Below are 19,972 nucleotides of genomic sequence, written 5' to 3' on the forward strand. Positions count from 1 at the left end.
GATGGTGTGCAATATAGTGAAAATTACATTTAGCAATTCAAAATTTATTGGAAAATGAGACTTTTTGTTCAGAGACTGGACAGATTCTGTCCTTGAAAATCAAGAGGTGAACAGGTAGAAGGGACTTGCAACTATCATCATCACCTCATAAGGGATACTGGAAAACTAAAGCCAGACAAGTCCCCAGGATCAGATGGCCTTTCCACCCGCCATCGGGTTCTAACCTTAGTGACCACTAAAGAGATGGTTGTAACTCCAAACAAGAACCCTTGGGTGAAGGCTGTGGAGAAATATACTACCAGATTTGAGACAACCCCAGCCACAATCAGGCAGACCACAAGTTACTTGAAGATAAGCGTTAGATGCTGGGACCTCTCTGATGGGGAGTTTCCCTGGTAAGGATGTCCCAGATCATGGTGACCTGCTCGGTTTTGCACAAGCAAGTGCTGCAAAATGGTGGGGCCATGGTCAAATAGGATATGGTGGAGAGCAAAGCATCTTCAGACAAACAGGAAAGTTGCAGCATCTGGAAAGTTGTGCAGAGGTCACAGAGGGGACATAATGACATAGAGGTTCAGGAAATATTCATAAATGTTCATTTCTGATGACTATTCCATACCATTCTTCCAAATAAAAGTTTACCTGGAACCTCCACTGTTGCAGTTTACCACAATTGCAAGCAACTCTCTCAATGGAAGAGACCACATGCATAGCCAAGAGGGATTTGACAGCAGGCATATCTAGATGGACTCCTCCATAACTGAGCCAGAGTTCAGCCAGACTCTAGAATCTCTACTATCTTTCACACATGCTCTTGCTGAGCTTACAGCATCTGCTGCTTTATGACATTTCTTGAGGCATATCATCTGCCTGGGGCTCAACATCAGCCTGGTCTACCCCACTCCTCAGATCGTTAGTGGCCTCAGCTACCCTAGTCTCTGACATCCAGTCAAAATATTGTGGATCTAGTGTCCAGCACATCCCACAGTCCAACAGTGGCATATTACAGTATTTTCACGTTCAACCAATTCAGATGATGCTTTTCTGACAGAAAGGTAGTACACTCCTTTCTAATAGAAATGAAACGTTCTTGTCTCTGCTTACTTTCTCTATTAATGGCCTGTGAGGCTTTCATTGAGAATCTCATACTCTAGAACCACTGCATTCCAGTCAAGAAGAAACATTCTGATTAAGCACTGTACTACCTCACTCTTGCCACTCCGGTACCCTACTCTCATAAAATGTGGAGCTCACCAGGAACAACATCAGGTTAGTTCAAAATCACTTGCTCAATGGTATACTTCCACAGTACTAGTGCAATTCACGATGAGAACTAGTCTATCAAATTCAAATTAATGCATTAATGCCTCAAATCTCTGTCCCTGAAACGCATGCACATGCAACTTATATGGGGTTTACTCCACGTTGTAACAGTTTTCTCCCTCTTTGCTCACCTAAGGATTTACATGGTCATCCTGCTAATTTTGTGCCTGTTTTTGTTATGAGTATTTGGCCTACATCTAAGTTTTGCCAAATATAATTGCATTACACTGCAAATTTATCATATCATCTGAATTATCAATTACAGTGCTGTTTTTTAGACACTTTTGAATATGCATCATTCTGAATGTACTCAATTAACAAATCACAGAATGTTTTACACTGTAAGATTCCTGGCACATTTTCAGCTCATTATATGCCAATATATAAAATACTCAAGTACATACACATAAGCTCATGCCCCTTACGGATTGAATTCTAGCAACTTAGAAAATAACGGCATATACTACACACTTGCTAAAATAAATATTTCTGCTCTAGTTTTCTGAAATCAGTATAAGAAGAAAATAGATTCTTCATTTATTCTAAGTTAAAGATGTTCAGTAATTAATTTAATATTCTAATACTTATTGTTCTTTGTTATCATTGATTCACCTCAGATTAATACATACTGCAACATAGTATAGCTATGCATCGTATTCTGAACTTAGTCATGTAATGGCAATAAATAGAAGTGGTCTCCATTGAATTATGTGCAACAGTTCCATACCTATTATAAATATTTGCTTGAAAACCTGTAAAATCTTTAGCATGCTCCATCCAGGCACAGATGCTGAATAGGTCAGAGATCACAAGCCGAACAACTTTGTCACGTAATGTCAGTCATCCAAAGTCCATAGAGGATAACTCCTACTGACACTGTTCAGCTGCTGCTTTATGAGATTTTGCTTCTTTTCTTTATTCTGTATTATAATGCAGGTGTTACTAGCATTTGTTGACCTTGATCTGGGGCCACTGGAGATGGCAGTTAAGAGTTAACTCCATTGCTCGGGTCTATAGTCACATGTGTGCCAGACTGGGTATGACAGCAGATTTCCTTCCACATGACATTAGTTTAATGGGTTTTAACAACAACCACCATTGGTTTCATGGTTGACTACAGTGACCAGCTTTATTTTCCGGGTTTATTAATTGAATTTAAATTCCAATAGTTACTGTGATAGGATTTGAACCCGTGTTCCCAGACAATGAACTTGGGGCTCTGGATTCCCATTCCAGAGACATTGCTGTTATCCCACCATCTCTCCTACAAAATTAATTTATGTGTCAATTCAACCTTGCATCTTTAACATCTCAAATCACTTTTTAAGATTTTATTTCTTCAGCAGAGAAAGGGCAAATTGTTGAAAGATTGGGTCTGTTTCTTAGTCCATTGAAGCCACATGAGTTTATTTTCTGCGTATTTCTGAATGCCTGATTTGGTTGGTTAATCAATAACCTACATTTTGCTAACCTACATTTAATAAGCGTTGAACACATCTACCAGAAACAGTTATATCCACCACGTACCAAATTCCCAGAAGTGCACTGGTTTCCAAATTGGTAGCCGAAAATGTGTTGCTGGAAAAGCGCAGCAGGTCAGGCAGCATCCAAGGAGCAGGAGAATCAACGTTTCAGGCATGAGCCCTTCTTCAGGAAGGGCTCTTTATTATTTGCCTTCCAAATTGGTAGCCAATGACATTCAGTTTCCAGTTATCTACCTAAAACAGATGTTTTCATGGTTAAGATCCTCAATAAAAATCACTACAAGTAACGTTGTTCCTGCCACATAGATAAATAACCCGTCTTTCCCAAAGCAAGTTGTGTGCCAATAGACACTTGTGAAAACATAGAACAGGATAATGTTGACTATTATTTTTCTATAACAGCAGTCATGTCGTACAATGGTGCAGTAGGATGAAATAAGTACTTCCCTGCCCCATTACTGTAGTTAATTTGCAGTTCTATTTTGTTTTTTTTTAATGTGGATGAATTATTGTTTCTGTCCAACACTTATGGGACATTACATGAAATGGTTTATTCATATGGCTGAATAAGTTATTCTCTTTGTTTTAATATTTGTGCTTCCAGGATTTTGCACAAGTCAATGTTCAGAGTTCTGAATTTGCACAGGAAATCAGTAATTATCAGGAAATGATACACAAGATGAAAGCACAGTTAACCACTGTTACAGAACAGAAGAATGATGGTATTAAAGGTAAATATTATAATTGATAATGTGTTCATATTTTATGTCCATTGTTTAATTTTTTTGTTGCATAGAGTGAAAGATATTTGAAAGATTATGGGACACGTTTTAATTCCAAGTGTGGTTTTTGGCAGTAAACCTGTCTGTTGAGTTGATTTCCTGCTGGAAGGGGCAGCAGGAGATCAGTTCAATTTTATCTGCCAAGCTACATTTAAATGCTACCCAGTTGACTTTCTGTTCAGATTGACCATGAAGAGGAAGGAGAGCAACTCCCACCAGATGCAGTTTCACAACACTCAGATCCACATTAGTTTGCTGGTTTCTGAGATTCCTGAGTCTGAGGAAGGGTCATCCACAGCTTCCCTTGTGGTCCAGGAACTTGCATTCTTGGTCCTTCTTTCTCCACAAAGCTAGGTTTTGGTCTCACCTGTGTCTTCATATCAGCTATTGGTCTGCGTCTGCCAAGCAGGACATATGGTTTCCCTACTTAGAATTGCTTCAGAATAGTTGGGCTGAAATTGGAAGCCTATGCTTGTTTTTGGAATCTATAACTAAAACCAGCAGGAGGGTCATGTATTTATCCATCTCCTACTCCAAGTTGCAAAACTCTGCAGATTAATATCATGGTTGGTCAGAACATTGACCTGATACTTTACCTGTTCATTATTAACTGCTTAGCCAGCTATTTTCCACTGAGCATGTAATGTTACAATCAACTCTTTCAATGTGATTTCTACTTTGCCACGTTACCGAACATAATTAAACTTTAAAAAATAAATTTTGGAAACAGAAAATGCTAGAATTACTCAGTAGAACAGAGGTAGGTTTAATGGGTTCTGAAAAAGGATGTTGGGACTTTTTGACATGCAACAGTAAGGGGTCATAATTTTCTTGGGGCTGACCCACTATTTGCATGAGGTGGGTTGGGTGACAAATTAATGAAAGAGGGCCAGAGCAAGAGGAGTGAGAGCAGCCCAATCTAAGCACAGAATGGCAGCCATTACTAGTGCTCAAGTTTCATTTGCAGGAAAGGCAGAGGACAGGAAATCAGCCTATCACTGCCACATGCTTTGCAGATACTGTCCTGAAGGTTTGCCTTGACTCTGTGAGAAAGAACAGGAACATTCTTTTTCCAGAGGATGACAGAATGAAACTGCTTTTTCAAGCCAAGCAAACCTGGATTGAGATGGACGAGAATGTCAGTTGGCAGTGCATACTCACTGGGTGGAGCACAAGAGTGGTTACTGTACCTTAATTCATTCCAGCGAGGGGAATGCAATTCCAGACTTTTGTAACAGGCCTCTGGGAATTCAAACACCAGCAGATGAGCCTGAGGGTGCATGCTGTTCCTGAACATGCAATAAATCTGTGCCCAGTGTGCTTAATGACCTTTCAGCAACAGCTTTGAGCAGAATACTGAGTCAATAGGGCTTCTTCACTTGTAACCTTTAATACCTTGTACATATTGAGATGTGACACATGTGACCTTCCATTTAGTAATGCTGGATGCAAGGAGACTTCAAACTAATTTAGACACCTTGAGTGATTGGGCAAACACTTGGCAGATGCAGTACAATGTGGCAAAATGTGAAGTTACATATTTCCTCGTGAAAAATAGAAAGGCAGAGTACCATTTAAATGGTGATAAATTGTGGATGCTCAAAGGGATCTAGGTGTCTTTGTACACCAGTCAATGAAAGTATTCCTGATGAAGGGCTTTTGCCCGAAACGTCGATTTTCCTGCTCCTCAGATGCTGCCTGACCTGCTGTGCTTTTCTAGCTCCACTCTAATCTAGACAATGAAACAGGCAGGTGCCTATCAGGAAATCAAATGGTTTGTTGGCCTTCATTGCAAGAGGATTTTAATTCAGAAGTAGAGAAGTTTTATTACCGTTATACAGGGCCTTGTTAAGACGACCTCTTGAGTATTGAATATTGTGTGCAGGTTTTTCTCTCTTCCTAAGAAAGAATTTACATGCCCTTAGGAGGACTGCAGTGGATGTTCATCAGGCTGATACCAATGATAGTAGGACTGTCCCATGAAGAAAGATCGTTGAACTGTGTCTCAATACACAAAAGTTTCGAAGGATGACAGGGGATTTGATTGAAACATATAAAATTCTAACATATCTGGAAAGACTAGATGCAAGGAGGATGTTTTCCTTGGTAATGGAGTCTAGAATGAGGGGTAAAAATCTCAGGATGTCAGTTAGACTATTTAGCACTGAGATGCGGAACAATTCCTTCACTCTACCACAGAACAGTGCTAAGGCCGGGTCAATGAATATAGTCAAGAAAGAAATTGATCAATTTTAAGACATTTAAGGCATCAAAGGTACAGGAGAAAGCAGGAATAAGACATTGAGGGAGAGGAACAGCCATGATCAATTTGAATGGTGGAGCAGCCTCAAAGGGCTAAATGACCTATTCCTGCTCCTGTTTTCTAGTTTACATGCCTATATTCCATGAAGAAATGCAAAGTCAAGTCAATAAATAAGTATGGTTAGGAAGCTTATTGCAAACGTGCAAATGTGCTAGAAAAATCCATGTTCCTATGTTGAGTGCAAAAGTCACAATTTGACAGTTATATTCGTATCCTATACTAACTTGCAGAACGTCAAACTGATTAAACATTTTACTATGCTATAGACAGTATCCTTGATTGATCGCTTTCTGTTGAACCCTCTGATTGATCCTTGGCCACGTTCTTTGTTACCTGCTCTATTTGTGTCACGATGGTGTGGAACAGCACAACTGGTTCATTATTAAATGTCACCAAATTCTTTGATAAATTCCAATAACATTTTGAACTTAAAATCTTCCCTAAAGATGTAGCCCGCTTAGAGAAAGTTGTCCAAGGTCTTCAACTTGATCTAGCCTCTGAGTTGCAAAAACACCAAATGGAGTCAGCCAAATTGGGACTGCAGATCACTCAACTGGAAAATGACCTCCGCAACAGTCAAAAACTATACAACCAACGAGAACAGGTGAGCAATTAAAGATGTAAGGCTAATAATATCACAATATCAATACATTCAAAGCACTAATTGAACAAATTGAAAATAATAGATTTGAAATACTGCTTTATTGAAGGAAATACTGATTGAAGAAAATATGGAATTTCATAGGTATAACTGAAAATGTCTTTGTTCCAAAGGCAGATTTCCCACACCATATCTTATTGAAGGGAGTAATTCTGATTACGCTGGTGTGTTCTTAATAATCTAGTTTCTGGAATACCTACATTTTATTCTGGCTTCTACAGTCCCTATCAATATGTAGTGTATTCTTCTGAGAATTACTTTAATCCAGCCTCTGCTGGCTAGCAAATTGATTGCTTATCTAATGATGTGGAAAAAGTCATTAGCAATTTAGCATTAACATTGGTCAAAACTGATACTAGCTTGAGGCAAATTTGTGACTAATTTGCAGTCTTAAAGGTTTCTCATTTATAATTAACTACAAATTTAATAAAATGGGTGTTTTTTCAGTAAAACAAAATTAACAGATGCTGTGATGATTTTTAATATTTACACACCCCCCCACCGAATACAAAGTGACGTGCCCTAGTTAAAAATATTAAATGTAATAATACTTCCCTTTCAGAAATCATACTACAACATCATAAAGTGCCTGAGAAAAAAAAATATACAGCTGAGGTTGGCATAACTCAAGTATTACACATGAATAGTATTCATTGAGTTGAAACATTGTTGCTGTTTAATTATTAGATAGGTGCATAGTGGCATTCATTATTTGTCACAAAACCTATTTCATCCATTTCGAGCAACTATCTTTTGAGGACTAAAATTATGTTCATTTGAATGTTGTGTCAAATATAACCAATTCACTTTTACACTGCTTCACAAATTAGAAAGTCTGCAACTTGGTTATAAAATGTGCTTGTGATTTCCAAGCCTTGCAATTACTTATGCTGCTTTCTGATTTAAAGCAAAGTCCAGTGTAGGTTCACAACTTTTTCAAAAGCATATGTTTAATTTTAAGATCACTTTAACACCAATATTAATTTCAAAACCTATCTACACTTTAGCTGCTGGTTCATATTTCAGGGCCTTAAGTTGGATTTATAATTTCATAACATGCCTGTAGATTTATTTTTAACAATGTTCTGAGGTTGATGTGTTGTTTGAAGCTGTAAAGTCACTTTGATGTCTCTGATTTAAGTTTTAATGCAGCTTCTGATGGACATGATCAACTTCTGATCCAAGTGATTAAGCATAGGTTTTGGACCACTTAAATAATGCCCTTAGAAGTGAATTTGCATTCTACATATTCTGCATGATTTCCTCCAAAGGCAATACAGAAGAGAGATGACCTCTTGAGGAAGTCTGAAACAGACCTGCTTCAGGCTCGTGATAGTATCAAAGGGAAAGTAACAGAAATTGAAAAGCAAGGCGCTGTGGTGAAAAGCCTAGAGATGGACGTTCAGAGGCTGGAAAAAGAAAAGCAGCAAAAAGAAAATGAAAACATATCCCTTAAGGCAGAGATAGAACAATTGAATCAGGATCTACAAAACAGCAATAAAAACTGCAGAGAATTTGGTAAGCATGCTCTGGTATTCTGGTATGTTCCACAGTATATAATTTTCAAAGTCATATTGCTACAATAAGAGCATATCCTTACTTTGCAGTCTTTTTTTAAAAGAAAACAACCGATTATTCAAATGTACCTTGGAGTTCCTTGATGATTTTTCTATATATTTTAAATTGCTCAAGGTTATGCTTAAATGCTTTTCATTACATTTTCTGTTTCATTGAGTTAATTCATATGTAAAAGGTAGTGAGATACCTGGTATCTCACTGCATAGCTAATATGGTGGATTTTGCTGTGAAAATTAGACCATACCTTTCACTGAACATACATGTACAGTTAAACATGAAAATCCAGAAGATTCTGTCTAAGACTGTTCATTCAGAAGCAGTGAACAGCATGAAATTCCTGTGCTGGCTGACATTGTATGTACAGCAGATTAAACTAAGTACAAAAAGTCAAATCATTGCAGTCTACCTAACCATTTAACAATGTGGGAAGTCTTCAGTATTTCAGAAGAACCTCTTTGGCATCAAGAATTAACCTTAAGAACTGAGGAGTCTTTTTTCCATCAGTTTTTAATTATTGTCATCATCTTTTACTTTCTGGCTGTATCTCTATCTCAATTCAGTCTTTCTTTCCTATTCTTTATTTAATTTCCTCTACCTGATTTGACTTTGAATTGACTATCCCAACTGACTTTCTTCAGACTCTGAGCTGCAAATAAATGATTCTCTACAACCCCGTTTACTGCCTCATCTGCCTATTCCTAAGTGCCTTCCTTCTGTCTTCTGATCATCAGCAATATTATTCAAAATCATCTGTATTAATAAAACCTAACTCAACCTTTCCAATCCTCAATTGATTCTCCCTGCGCTTTATTCTGTTAGAATACTTGCTTGGCTCTCAGTATTCAAATTTCCCAATTGTTGCATTCCAAAACCTGTTCAGCTATCTTCAACATAATCTACCTGTTTTCTGGTAAACCCTAAGGATGGTATTCAAATCCTAAGTCTTCCTGCCTCTTCATCTCGCACACTTTTGGCCAAACCTTTATTCACTCCTAGCTTGTCTCCACCATTCACAGTGATTATACTTGTGTGAACGTATGAACAGAGATATCAAAAGTATGAGTCAGCCGTCAGGCCCTCAAGCCTTCTTCACCATTCAGTAAGATCATGGCTGATCTAATTGTAGTCTCAAATCCACTTTGTCACCTACCTCTGATAATCTTTCATCCCTTTGATTAACAAAAATCTATCGACTTTTACCATAAAAACTTTCAAGGATTTGAGCAGAGCAATAATAATTGGGGACTCGATAGTTCGGGGCACAGATAGGCGGTTTTGTGGGAACGAGAGAGACTCACGTTTGGTATGTTGCCTCCCAGGTGCAAGGGTACGTGATGTCTCTGATCGTGTTTTCCGGGTCCTTAAGGGGGAGGGGGAGCAGCCTGAAGTCGTGGTCCATATTGGCACCAATGACATAGGTAGGAGGAGTGCTGAGGATGTTAGACAGGCTTTTAGGGAGCTAGGTTGGAAGCTCAGAGTTAGAACGAACAGAGTTGTTGTCTCTGGTTTGTTACCCGTGCCACGTGATAGAGAGTCGAGGAATAGGGAGAGAGAAGAGTTAAATGCGTGGCTACAGGGATGGTGCAGGAGGGAGGGATTTCGGTACTTGGATAACTGGGGTTCTTTCTGGGCAAGGTGGGACCGCTATAAACAGGATGGTCTGCACCTGAACCTGAGGGGCACCAGTATCCTTGGGGGGAGGTTTGCTAGTGCTCTTGGGGGGGGTTTAAACTAACTCTGCAGGGGCATGGGAACCCAGACTGTAGCTTTAGGGTGCAGGACCTGGAGTGTAGGGAGGTTAGGAATATGGCATCAATCTTAAAGGAGGGTGCCTGTAAACAGAAGAGTGGCTTGAAGTGTGTGTACTTTAATGCCAGAAGTATACGAAATAAGGTAGGTGAACTCGCAGCGTGGGTTGGTACCTGGGACTTCGATGTTGTGGCTATTACGGAGACATGGCTAGATCAGGGACAGGATTGGCTGTTGCAGGTTCCAGGGTTTAAATGTTTTAGTAGGGTCAGAGGTGGGGGCAAAAGAGGGGGGGGTGTGGCTTTGCTTGTCAAAGATAGTATTACAGCGGTGGAAAGGAAGATGGACGAAGATTTGCCATCTGAGGTAGTTTGGGTTGAGGTTAGGAATAGGAGAGGTGAGGTCACCCTGTTAGGAGTCTTTTACAGGCCTCCTAATAGTCCTAGAATCGTTGAAGAAAGGATTGCGAAGATGATTCAGGAGAAGAGTGACAGTAATAGGGTGATTGTTATGGGAGACTTTAACTTTCCTGATATTGATTGGGAAAGCTATAGCTCAAGTTCGTTAGATGGGTCAGTGTTTGTGCAATGTGTGCAGGAGAGTTTCCTGACACAATATGTAGATAAGCCAACAAGAGGTGAGGCCATACTGGATTTGGTTCTGGGTAACGAACCAGGCCAGGTATTAGAACTAGAGGTAGGTGAGCACTTTGGGGACAGTGACCACAATTCGGTGATTTTTACTCTAGTGATGGAGAGGGATAAGTGTGTACTACAGGGCAAGAGTTATAGCTGGGGGCAGGGAAATTATGATGCGTTGAGGCATGACTTAGGATGTGTGGATTGGAAAAGTAGATTCCAAGGCAAGAGCGTAATTGATATGTGGAACTTGTTCAAGGAGCAACTATTGAGTGTCCTTGATAAGTACGTACCTATCAGGCAGGGAGGAAAGGGTCGTGTGAGGGAGCCGTGGTTTAATAAGGAGTTGGAATCCCTTGTTAAATGGAAGAGGGCGGCCTTTGTAAAGATGAGGCGTGAAGGTTCAATAGGGGCAATTGAGAGTTATAAGGTAGCCCGGAAGGACCTGAAGAGAGAGCTAAGAGCAGCAAGGAGGGGACATGAAAGGTCCTTAGTTGGTAGGATTAGGGAAAACCCTAAGGCTTTCTATAGGTATGTTAGGAATAAAAGAATGACTAGGGAAGGAATAGGTCCAATCAAGGATAGTAATGGGAAGTTGCGTGTGGAGGCTGAAGAGATTGGGGAGGCGCTGAATGAATACTTTTCGTCAGTATTCACTCAGGAACAGGACATTGTTGTCGATATAAATACTGAGGCACGAATAAGTAGAATGGATGGCTTTGAGATATGTAGAGAAGAGGTGTTGGAAATTCTGGCAAGGGTGAAAATAGATAAGTCCCCTGGGCCTGATGGCATTTATCCTAGGATTCTCTGGGAAGCAAGGGAGGAGATTGCAGAGCCATTGGCCTTGATTTTTGTGTCCTCTTTGTCGACAGGAGTAGTGCCAGAGGACTGAAAAGATAAGTGTACAAGATGATTAGGGGGTTAGATCGGGTTGACAGTGAGAACCTTTTTCCACGTATGGAGTCAGCTATTACAAGGGGGCATAGCTTTAAATTAAGGGGGGGTAGATATAGGACTGATGTTAGGGGTAGGTTCTTCACTCAGCGAGTCGTAAGTTCATGGAATGCCCTGCCAGTAGCAGTAGTGGACTCTCCCTCTTTATGGGTATTTAAGCGGGCATTGGATAGGTATATGGAGGATAGTGGGTTAGTGTAGGTTAGGTGGGCTTTGATCGGCGCAACATCGAGGGCTGAAGGGCCTGTACTGCGCTGTATTCTTCTATGTTCTATGTTCTATGATTCTCCATCCACTGGCTAGTTACTGAATTTCAATTTTAAATAGATGACTCCTGGCTTTTTTAAAAAGTGACCCCTAATTCTAGGTCATCCCAAAAAAGGAAACATCATCTTCACACCTACCTGTCAAAACCACTCAGGAGTTTATGTCACAAAACCCCTCTCTAAACTTGCCATCATTAATTTCTTTGTCCTTGATGAATACCAATGTGATTTACTGATTAAGGACACCGCTGACTTCTTCTTACTCCACACACAAGCATCCCCCTCGATCCTTGCCTCTACCCTTTCCCTACTTACCCTCTTGCTCCTAATCTATATATAAAATGCCTTGGGATTTTCCTTAAGTCTACTTGCTAAAGATATTTCATGTTCCTTCTAGCCATCCTAATTTATTTAAGTTCTTTTTAGCTTCCTTTGTACTCACCAAGGTCCTTGTTTGATTTCTGTTCTCTAGATATTGCATATGCTTTCTGTTCCTTTTTAACTAACCTTACAATATCTCTCATCGTCCAAGGTTCCCGAATCTTGCCATTCTTATATTTCATGCTGGTGCTAAACTCTGGTCAACTGGCTTTTAAAAGACACCCACATGTCAGATGTAGGTTTAACTTCAATATGCTGCCCCCACTCCAATTTTTCTAGTTCTTGCCTGATACTGTTCTTACCAGCCTTCACCCAATTTAGCACTTTCATCCCAAGACAATCCAACTTTTTCCAGAACTATCTTAAAGTTTGTGGAATTATGATCACTGTTCCTGAAATGTTCCCCCACTGAAATTTCAATCACCTGAACAGGCTCATTTCCCCAGTACAAGGTCTAATATGGCTCCTGCCCTAGTTAGACTATCTAAATATTATTTAAAGAATCCCTTCTGGATGCACCTAATAAATTCTGCCCCATCTAAGACCTTACCACTCAGAGTGTCCCACTGAATTTTGGGGATATTAAAATCACTCGCTACCACAATCCTTTTGATTTTACATCTTTCCATGATCTGCTTACATATTTGTTCCTCTATTGCCTTTTGTCTGCTGGGGGAGCCTCTCACATAACCCCGTTATAGTGATTGCACCTTCCTTATTCATAAATTTTACCATATGGCCTTGCTGGGTGAGTCCTCCAAGGTGACTTCTCAGTGCAGCTGTGACATTCTCCTTAATCAATAATTCAACTCTTCCCCCTTTTATATCACTCTTTTTCATGCCTGAAACATCTAAACTCTGGAATGTTGAATGCCAGCCCCACCCTTCTCTCAACCAAAATTCTCTAATGATTATTACATATGCTAATCCAGGCTTTAAGTTCATATATCCGTTCCACTCCTTGCATTAAAATAAATACACTTCAAACCACTGGTCCTACTGTGTTCACTCCCTCCTACACCAGGTGCATGGCCATGCATTCAACTGTATTATCTTCCTTATTCTGACTAGTATGAGGCACACACAGTAATCCCAAGATTACAACCCTCAAGGTCCTGCTTCTCAATTTCCTACCTAATTCCCTAAATTCCCTTTGCAGGACTTCACCCAGTTTCAGCCTACTAAATGGACCACAACCTCTGGCTGTTCACTCCCCCACTTCAGAATATCCTGTGCATGCTGGTACCGAGGAGGCAGCACACCAACCTGGAGTCTCATTTACAGCCGCAGAAATGCCTACTGATCTGGATGCTGCTATTGCTTTCCCTTGAGAGGCCATGCCTTCCAACAGTAATGTAAATGGTATACCTGTTTAATAGGGGAATGGCCACAGGGGATTCCTGCACTGCCTCCTCACAATTATAGTCTTACTGATAAGAGAACAAACGAAGAAAATTACAGCGCAGGAACAGGCCCTTCGGCCCTCCAAACTTGCACTGATCCAGATCCTCAATCTAACCCTGTCACCTATTTTCAAAGGATATGTATCCCTCTGCTTCCTGCCCATTCATGTATATGTCTAGATACATTTTAATTGATGCTGTCATGACCATCTCTACCACCTCCACTTGCAACACGTTCCAGGCACCCACCACCCTCTTCATAAAGAACTTTCCACACATATCTCCCATAAACCTTTCCCCTCTCACCTTGAACTTGTGACCCCGAGTAAATGAGTCCCCTCCTCTGGGAAAAAGCTTCTTGTTATCCACGCTGTTTATACCTCTCATGATCTTGTAGACTTCAATGAAGTGCCGCCCCCCCACCCCCGTCCTCTGTCTTTCTAATGAAAATAATCCTAATTACTCAATCTCTCTTCATAGTTCGCGCCCTCAAACCAGGCAACATCCTGGTGAACCTCCTCTGCACCTTCTCCAAAGCATCCACATCCTTTTGATAATGTAGCGATCAGAACTGTACACAGTATTCCAAATGTGACCAAACCAAAGTCCAACTGTAATATGACCTCCCAACTTTGGTAATCAATACCCTGTCCGATGAAGGAAAGCATGCATTATGCCTTCTTGATCACACTATCGACCTGTGTTGCCACCTTCAGGATACACTGGACCTGAACACCCAGATCTCTCTCTACCTCAGTTTTCCCCAGGGCTTTTCCATGTACCATATGGTTTGCTGTTGAATTGGATCTTCCAAAATGCATCACCTTGTATTTGCTTAGATTGAACTCCATCTGTCATTTCTCTGCCCAACTCTAATCTATCTATATTCTACTACATTCTCTGAGAGTCTATTTGCTACTTCACCAATCTTGCTAATCAGACCACCTCTACCTTCCTTCAGATAATTTATGTATATCACAAACAACAGTGATCCCAACACGGATCCCGATGGAACACCACTGGTCACAGATCTCCATTTTGAGAAACTCCCTTCTATTACTACTCTGTCTTCTGCTGCCCAGCCAGTTCTCTATCCATCTAGCTAGTACACCCTGGACACCATGCGAATTCACTTTTTCCATCAGCCTACCATGGGGAACCTTATTAAATGCCTTACTGAAGTCCATGATTATAACATCTACAGCCCTTCCCTCATCAATCAACTCAGTCACTTCCTCAAAGAATTCTATTGGCTTAGAAAGACATGACCTTCCCTGCACAAAGCCATGTTGCCTATCACTGATAAGCCCATTTTTTTCCAAATGTAAATAGATCCTATCCCTCAATATCTTTTCCAGCAGCTTACCTACCACTGACATCAGGCTCACCGGTCTATAATTACCTGGATCATCCCTACTACCCTCCTTAAATAAGGGGACAACATTAGCAATTCTCCAGTCATCCAGAACCTCACCTGTGTTCAGGGATGCTGCAAAGATATCTGTTAAGGCCACACCTATTTCCTCTCGTTTCCCTTAGTAACCAGGGATAAATCTCATCCAGACTTGGTCACTCAACTCCTTTCTGTCTGTGTAGCCCTTACTGGTGATGTAATCAGCTTACTAAATGTGATATTCAGAACTGTATGCAGTATTCTAAAGGTGGCCAAACCAAAGTTGTATACAACTTTAATATCACCTGCCAATAACTTTGTAATAAATACCCCATCCAATGAAGAAAAGCATGCTGTATGCCTTCTTGACCACTCTATCGACCTGCGTTATCACTTTCAGATTTCTCTGTACATCAATTTTCCCCAGGGCTTTTGCACTTACCATTTGGGATCTTCCAAAATGCATCATCTCACATTTGTCCAGATTGAACTCCATCTGCTAGTTCTCTGCCCTACACCCGTACTCAGTATCATGAATGCTCCATAGTGAGTCCTTCCCCAGCCCCAGGCATATTATGCACTGAGGCTGAACACAAATCCCACATACATTGTCACCATTATTTTCCACATATTGCTGGTGGAGAATTCCATGGTGTTATGACGTGGGTTAAACCCCTCTGCTAATTTAAACCCAATATACAGACATGCTCACCTCGCGCCGTAATCTGTTAAATTTCAAGGCAAAAAACTATCCCAGATCTCCCTAGTGAAAGTAAAAATTAGCAATTTTATTCTTTAAGTTCAAAAGAGAACATTAAAACCACAACTATTTACTACTCCTTTCTCTTAACTCTATATTTTACCTCCCACTCTACAACACTGGTGCAAATAAAAAAAAATTAAGATTTACAAAAACAAAATATCATTTCAAAAAATAGCCAGCTTTGTCGATTCTCCTTTGTAGATTTTCTTCTGTATTTTCCTGAGTCATCTTTTCTTTGGTCTACTGCTGCACAACTTTAATTATGGACAGGTACCTTTCAGAGGGCCATATGGCTAGCAGTCTGTACTTGTTGGTGCTCTTTGTAGTTCTCTCCCTAACTGTTCAAATTGTCCGGTTTTATACCCCAAAACATAGGATCATTTCATTGGTTTGATGTCATCCCAAACAAGAAATTCAAATTTGTTTGGATTTTGGTATCTGGGGCATAATTTAAACTGATTGGCCAAATTTGAATTTGTTTTTTGTTCCATAGCAATGCAATTCCAGCTATTTGTATTAACCAAATGTTATATTTTTAAATTGTTCAGCACATTCTGTGCCTTCAATCTGTTCTTGCCAACTTCCTCTCTCTCTCTCTCTTAAAGGTACAGTACACAGCTACACCATCATAACACCTCCCACCTTCAGAAAAAATGAACCATCACAATGAAAAGATGGTTTCATTTTTTTCTCTATTCCTTCACCATATTACCATGACATATGTATAACTTTAATCTAAGTTCATATTAACTTCTTCACACACACACATATATAAAACTTTGAATAGATACCAATCGTATCTATACTTTATCAGTTAAATCCACAATAATACATCTGTGATTACATTCTTTCATGTACGATTTGTAAATTAAAAGTCTGTAACATAAAACTCCAACAAAATAGTTTCATATTCTTGTCCTTAAAGCTTGTCAAGAATGTAAGAGTATTGTAATCCATGGACACAACTGTCTTCAACACATTCATGACATACACATTAAAATGTTGTAAGGCCAGTACCAAACTCAATAGTTCTTTTTCAATCATGGAGTATTTCCTCTGGTGGATGTTGAGTTTCTTTGAGAAGTAACCAACTGGCAGTTCAATCCCACCATCATCTTCCTGTACGAGTACAGCTCCAACTCCTATGTCATTAGCATCAATGGCAGCTTTTAAGGGTTTTGAAAAGTTTGGTGTAGCTAAAATTGGTGTGGTGGTTAATATTGCTGTTAAATGGTCAAATGTCATCTCCATCCCGTTAACTTGACTTTGCTGACTACATCACAATTTCTCAAGTTCAAATTTTCTCTCTTTTTGCTCACCTAAGAACCTTCTCTCTCTTTCTCTCTCCCCTTCTTCTCTTTCTCTTTGCTAAGAACCTTCTGTCTCTCTCTTTTCTCTCTCTCTTCTCTTTCTCTCAGTCCACCGAAATTTTGTATTTGTGGGGTCAACCTTCCAAGACATTCTGTCTTATGTTATGTCCCAAGAACGTAACCTCTGCTTTCGCAAATTCAGTTTTGTTTAAGTTTATTACCAGTTTTGCTGCTTGTAGACATTCAAAGAGTTCTGCAAAATGTACCGTATGATCTTTCCAGGACTGACTAAAGATCACTACATCGTCTAAATAGACTCCACAGTTTAACACAGTCACAACTCTGTTCATGAGTCTTTGGAATGTGCCAGGTGCATTCTTCATTCCAAAGGGCATCACTTTGAATTGATATAGCCCATTTGGGGTTACAAACGTAGAAATTTCTTTCATCATCTCTGATAAAGGTACCTGCCAGTAACCATGCAGTAAGTCCAACTTGGCTTGTCCAACTTTCTCGATTTTGTAATGGCGTTAACCTTCCGATAATCCATTCAAAATCGTTGAGTCCCACCTGGTTTGGGAACTAAGACAATTGGCAAACACCACTCACTCTCGCTTAGTTAGATGATATCCTCGTTCAGCATGGCCTCCACTTCCTTCTGGACTTGTCTGACTTTAAAAGGATTCAGCCGATAGGGGTGTTGTTTTCTCGGAACAGCTTTCCCTATGTCTATTTCATGTACAATATTCCTCTCCATCTGATTCCTACAAATGTCTTCATACTGCAATAACAAACTTTTCAACTGCGTTCTTTGCTGCTAAGGCATTTTACTAACCTATGCCACTCCACAAGGACTTCTTCATTTTTTAACATATTTTGTGGCACATCAAAACCCACAACATCTGGATTTGATTCCTCACTCTGTGGGGTAGTAACTAACACCTGGTTATCTAGTTGTTTCTCTCTAGTATAATACAGTTTCAACATGTTCACATGACATACTCGATATAGATTTTTTTCTATCTGGCATCTTTACCAGATAGTTCACCTGACTCAACTTTTTCTCAATTTGGTAGGGACCACTAAACCTCGCTTTGAAGGGATCTCCTATCACTGGTAACAGTACAAACATGTCACCCCCTCGGGGAAACGTCCGGGTCTCAGAGTTTTTATCTGCCACCTGCTTTATTATATGTTGTGCCCTCTTTAGGTGCTGCTTAGGTAACTCACCTATTTGATTTAATCTCTCCCAAACCTCCAATACATAATTTAACTGTGAGATCTCCAACTTTGGTCCTATCAATTTCTCTTTAATCAATTTCAAAGGGCCTCTCACTTCATGTCTGAATACTAACTCAAACCTACTAACTGAGTAGGTTCATTTGGGTCATCTCTAGTGGCAAACAATACGAATGGGATCCCTTTATCCCGATCATTCGGGTCATCCTGACAGTATGCTCTCGAAATGGTCTTCAAAGTCTGATGCCACCTTTCTAAAGCTCCCTGGGATTCAGGACGGCACACATTTGATTTAAAGTGCTGTATAAGCATTTAAAATAGCCTTTTTGACCTCTTCATGATCTCTTGACCCCTCATCTGACAGTGCGGCAAATATCTCACTAGCTCTGCCTACCAGTTTAGTCTGAGCTAGCATTACCCATAAATCCTCAGACCACCACATCTGCCTAGACAATTTTTCAAATGAAATAAAGAAGGCTTTGATACCTTTCTCATCAAAATGTAGCAGAGTTTTGACATATTTGTATATATCACTACCTTCTCTTTTAATCTCCATCCTGTCAGCTTGACTTTGCTGACTAAGTCACAATTTCTCAAGTTCAAATTCTTTCCCTTTTTGCTCAACTAAGAACCTTCTCTCTCTTTTCTTTCTCTCTCCCTCTGTCTTTCCTCTGTCTCTTTGTTTGCCTTCTAACTCCATTTTCCTCAATTGTAATTGAAGTCTTTCTAACTCTACTGCACGTGTCTGTTTCTCTGACACGCCTAACTATTTGAGTAATTCCTTTACAATTTCTGCTTTACTTTTGTCCTTGGTTAAACCCCATTCTAACTTCTTTGCTAATTCTAAGAGTATGGTCTTTTCTTTCTAAACTTTCTTGGCAAATTTGGGAATTACCTTCAAACCCCAGAACCTCTTTAGCCATTTTAAGAGCCATTTCTCTCACTTTTAATTTAACCAACCACAAGTAACTGAAATTAAACAAATTGTCTCACCTATGTTTTATTTAAAGATCCAGGATACTAACCTGCAAGTATTTAAATCTACTGGGCTTTTGTCATACCCCAAATCTATTCAAAGGTGTCCAAATCTCAGAATGGATGTGTCTAAACCAGTTCAAATCATGGATGAGAGCCCCCAAATCTTTACAACATGGGGTAAACCCTTCTTGCTAATTTAAAGTCGACACACAGAGAAGCTCACCTTGTGCGGTAATCTGTTAAATTTTGAGAGGCAAAGAACAATCCTGGGTCTCACTAGCTAAAGAAAAAATTAACTATTTTATTTTTTAAGTCCAAAAGAAAATGTTAAATCCACAACTTTTTACAACTCCTTTCTCTTAAACCTATATTTTACCTCCCACTCTACAATACTGGTCCGATTAAAAAAAAACCCATTTAAGAGTTACAAAAAAAATTATGTTTAAAAACCAATCAGCTTTGTTGATTCTCCTTTGTCAATTCTCCTTTGTAGATTTTCCTCTGTATTTTCCTGGATCATCTTTTCTTCGGTCTTCTGCTGCACAACATTAATTATGGACAGGTACCTTTCAGAGGGCCATATGACTAGCAGTCTGTACTTGATGGTGCTCTTTGCAGTTCTCCCCCTAACTGTTCAAAATGTCTGGTTTTATACCCCAAAACATCGGATCATTTCATTGGTTTGATGTCATCTCAAACAGGAAATTTCAAATTTGTTTGGATTTTGGTATCTGGGGCATAATT

At 39.7% G+C, this 19,972-nt stretch overlaps 1 protein-coding gene across 7 annotated transcripts in view; it reads left to right on the plus strand.

Annotated features, from left to right (window-relative positions):
- pmfbp1 (polyamine modulated factor 1 binding protein 1) overlaps positions 1–19,972 on the plus strand; it is an 829,187-nt gene that overhangs the window by 637,742 nt on the left and 171,473 nt on the right. For all 7 annotated transcript variants that reach the window (XM_072595986.1, XM_072595983.1, XM_072595987.1 and 4 more), the window contains 3 exons: positions 3,412–3,538; positions 6,359–6,516; positions 7,845–8,091. In XM_072595986.1, the coding sequence (XP_072452087.1) occupies positions 3,412–3,538; positions 6,359–6,516; positions 7,845–8,091 (532 nt within the window). The remainder of the gene's footprint in view (positions 1–3,411; positions 3,539–6,358; positions 6,517–7,844; positions 8,092–19,972) is intronic.

This window comes from Chiloscyllium punctatum, chromosome 26, assembly GCF_047496795.1.
Source record: "Chiloscyllium punctatum isolate Juve2018m chromosome 26, sChiPun1.3, whole genome shotgun sequence".
NCBI lineage: Eukaryota > Metazoa > Chordata > Chondrichthyes > Orectolobiformes > Hemiscylliidae > Chiloscyllium > Chiloscyllium punctatum.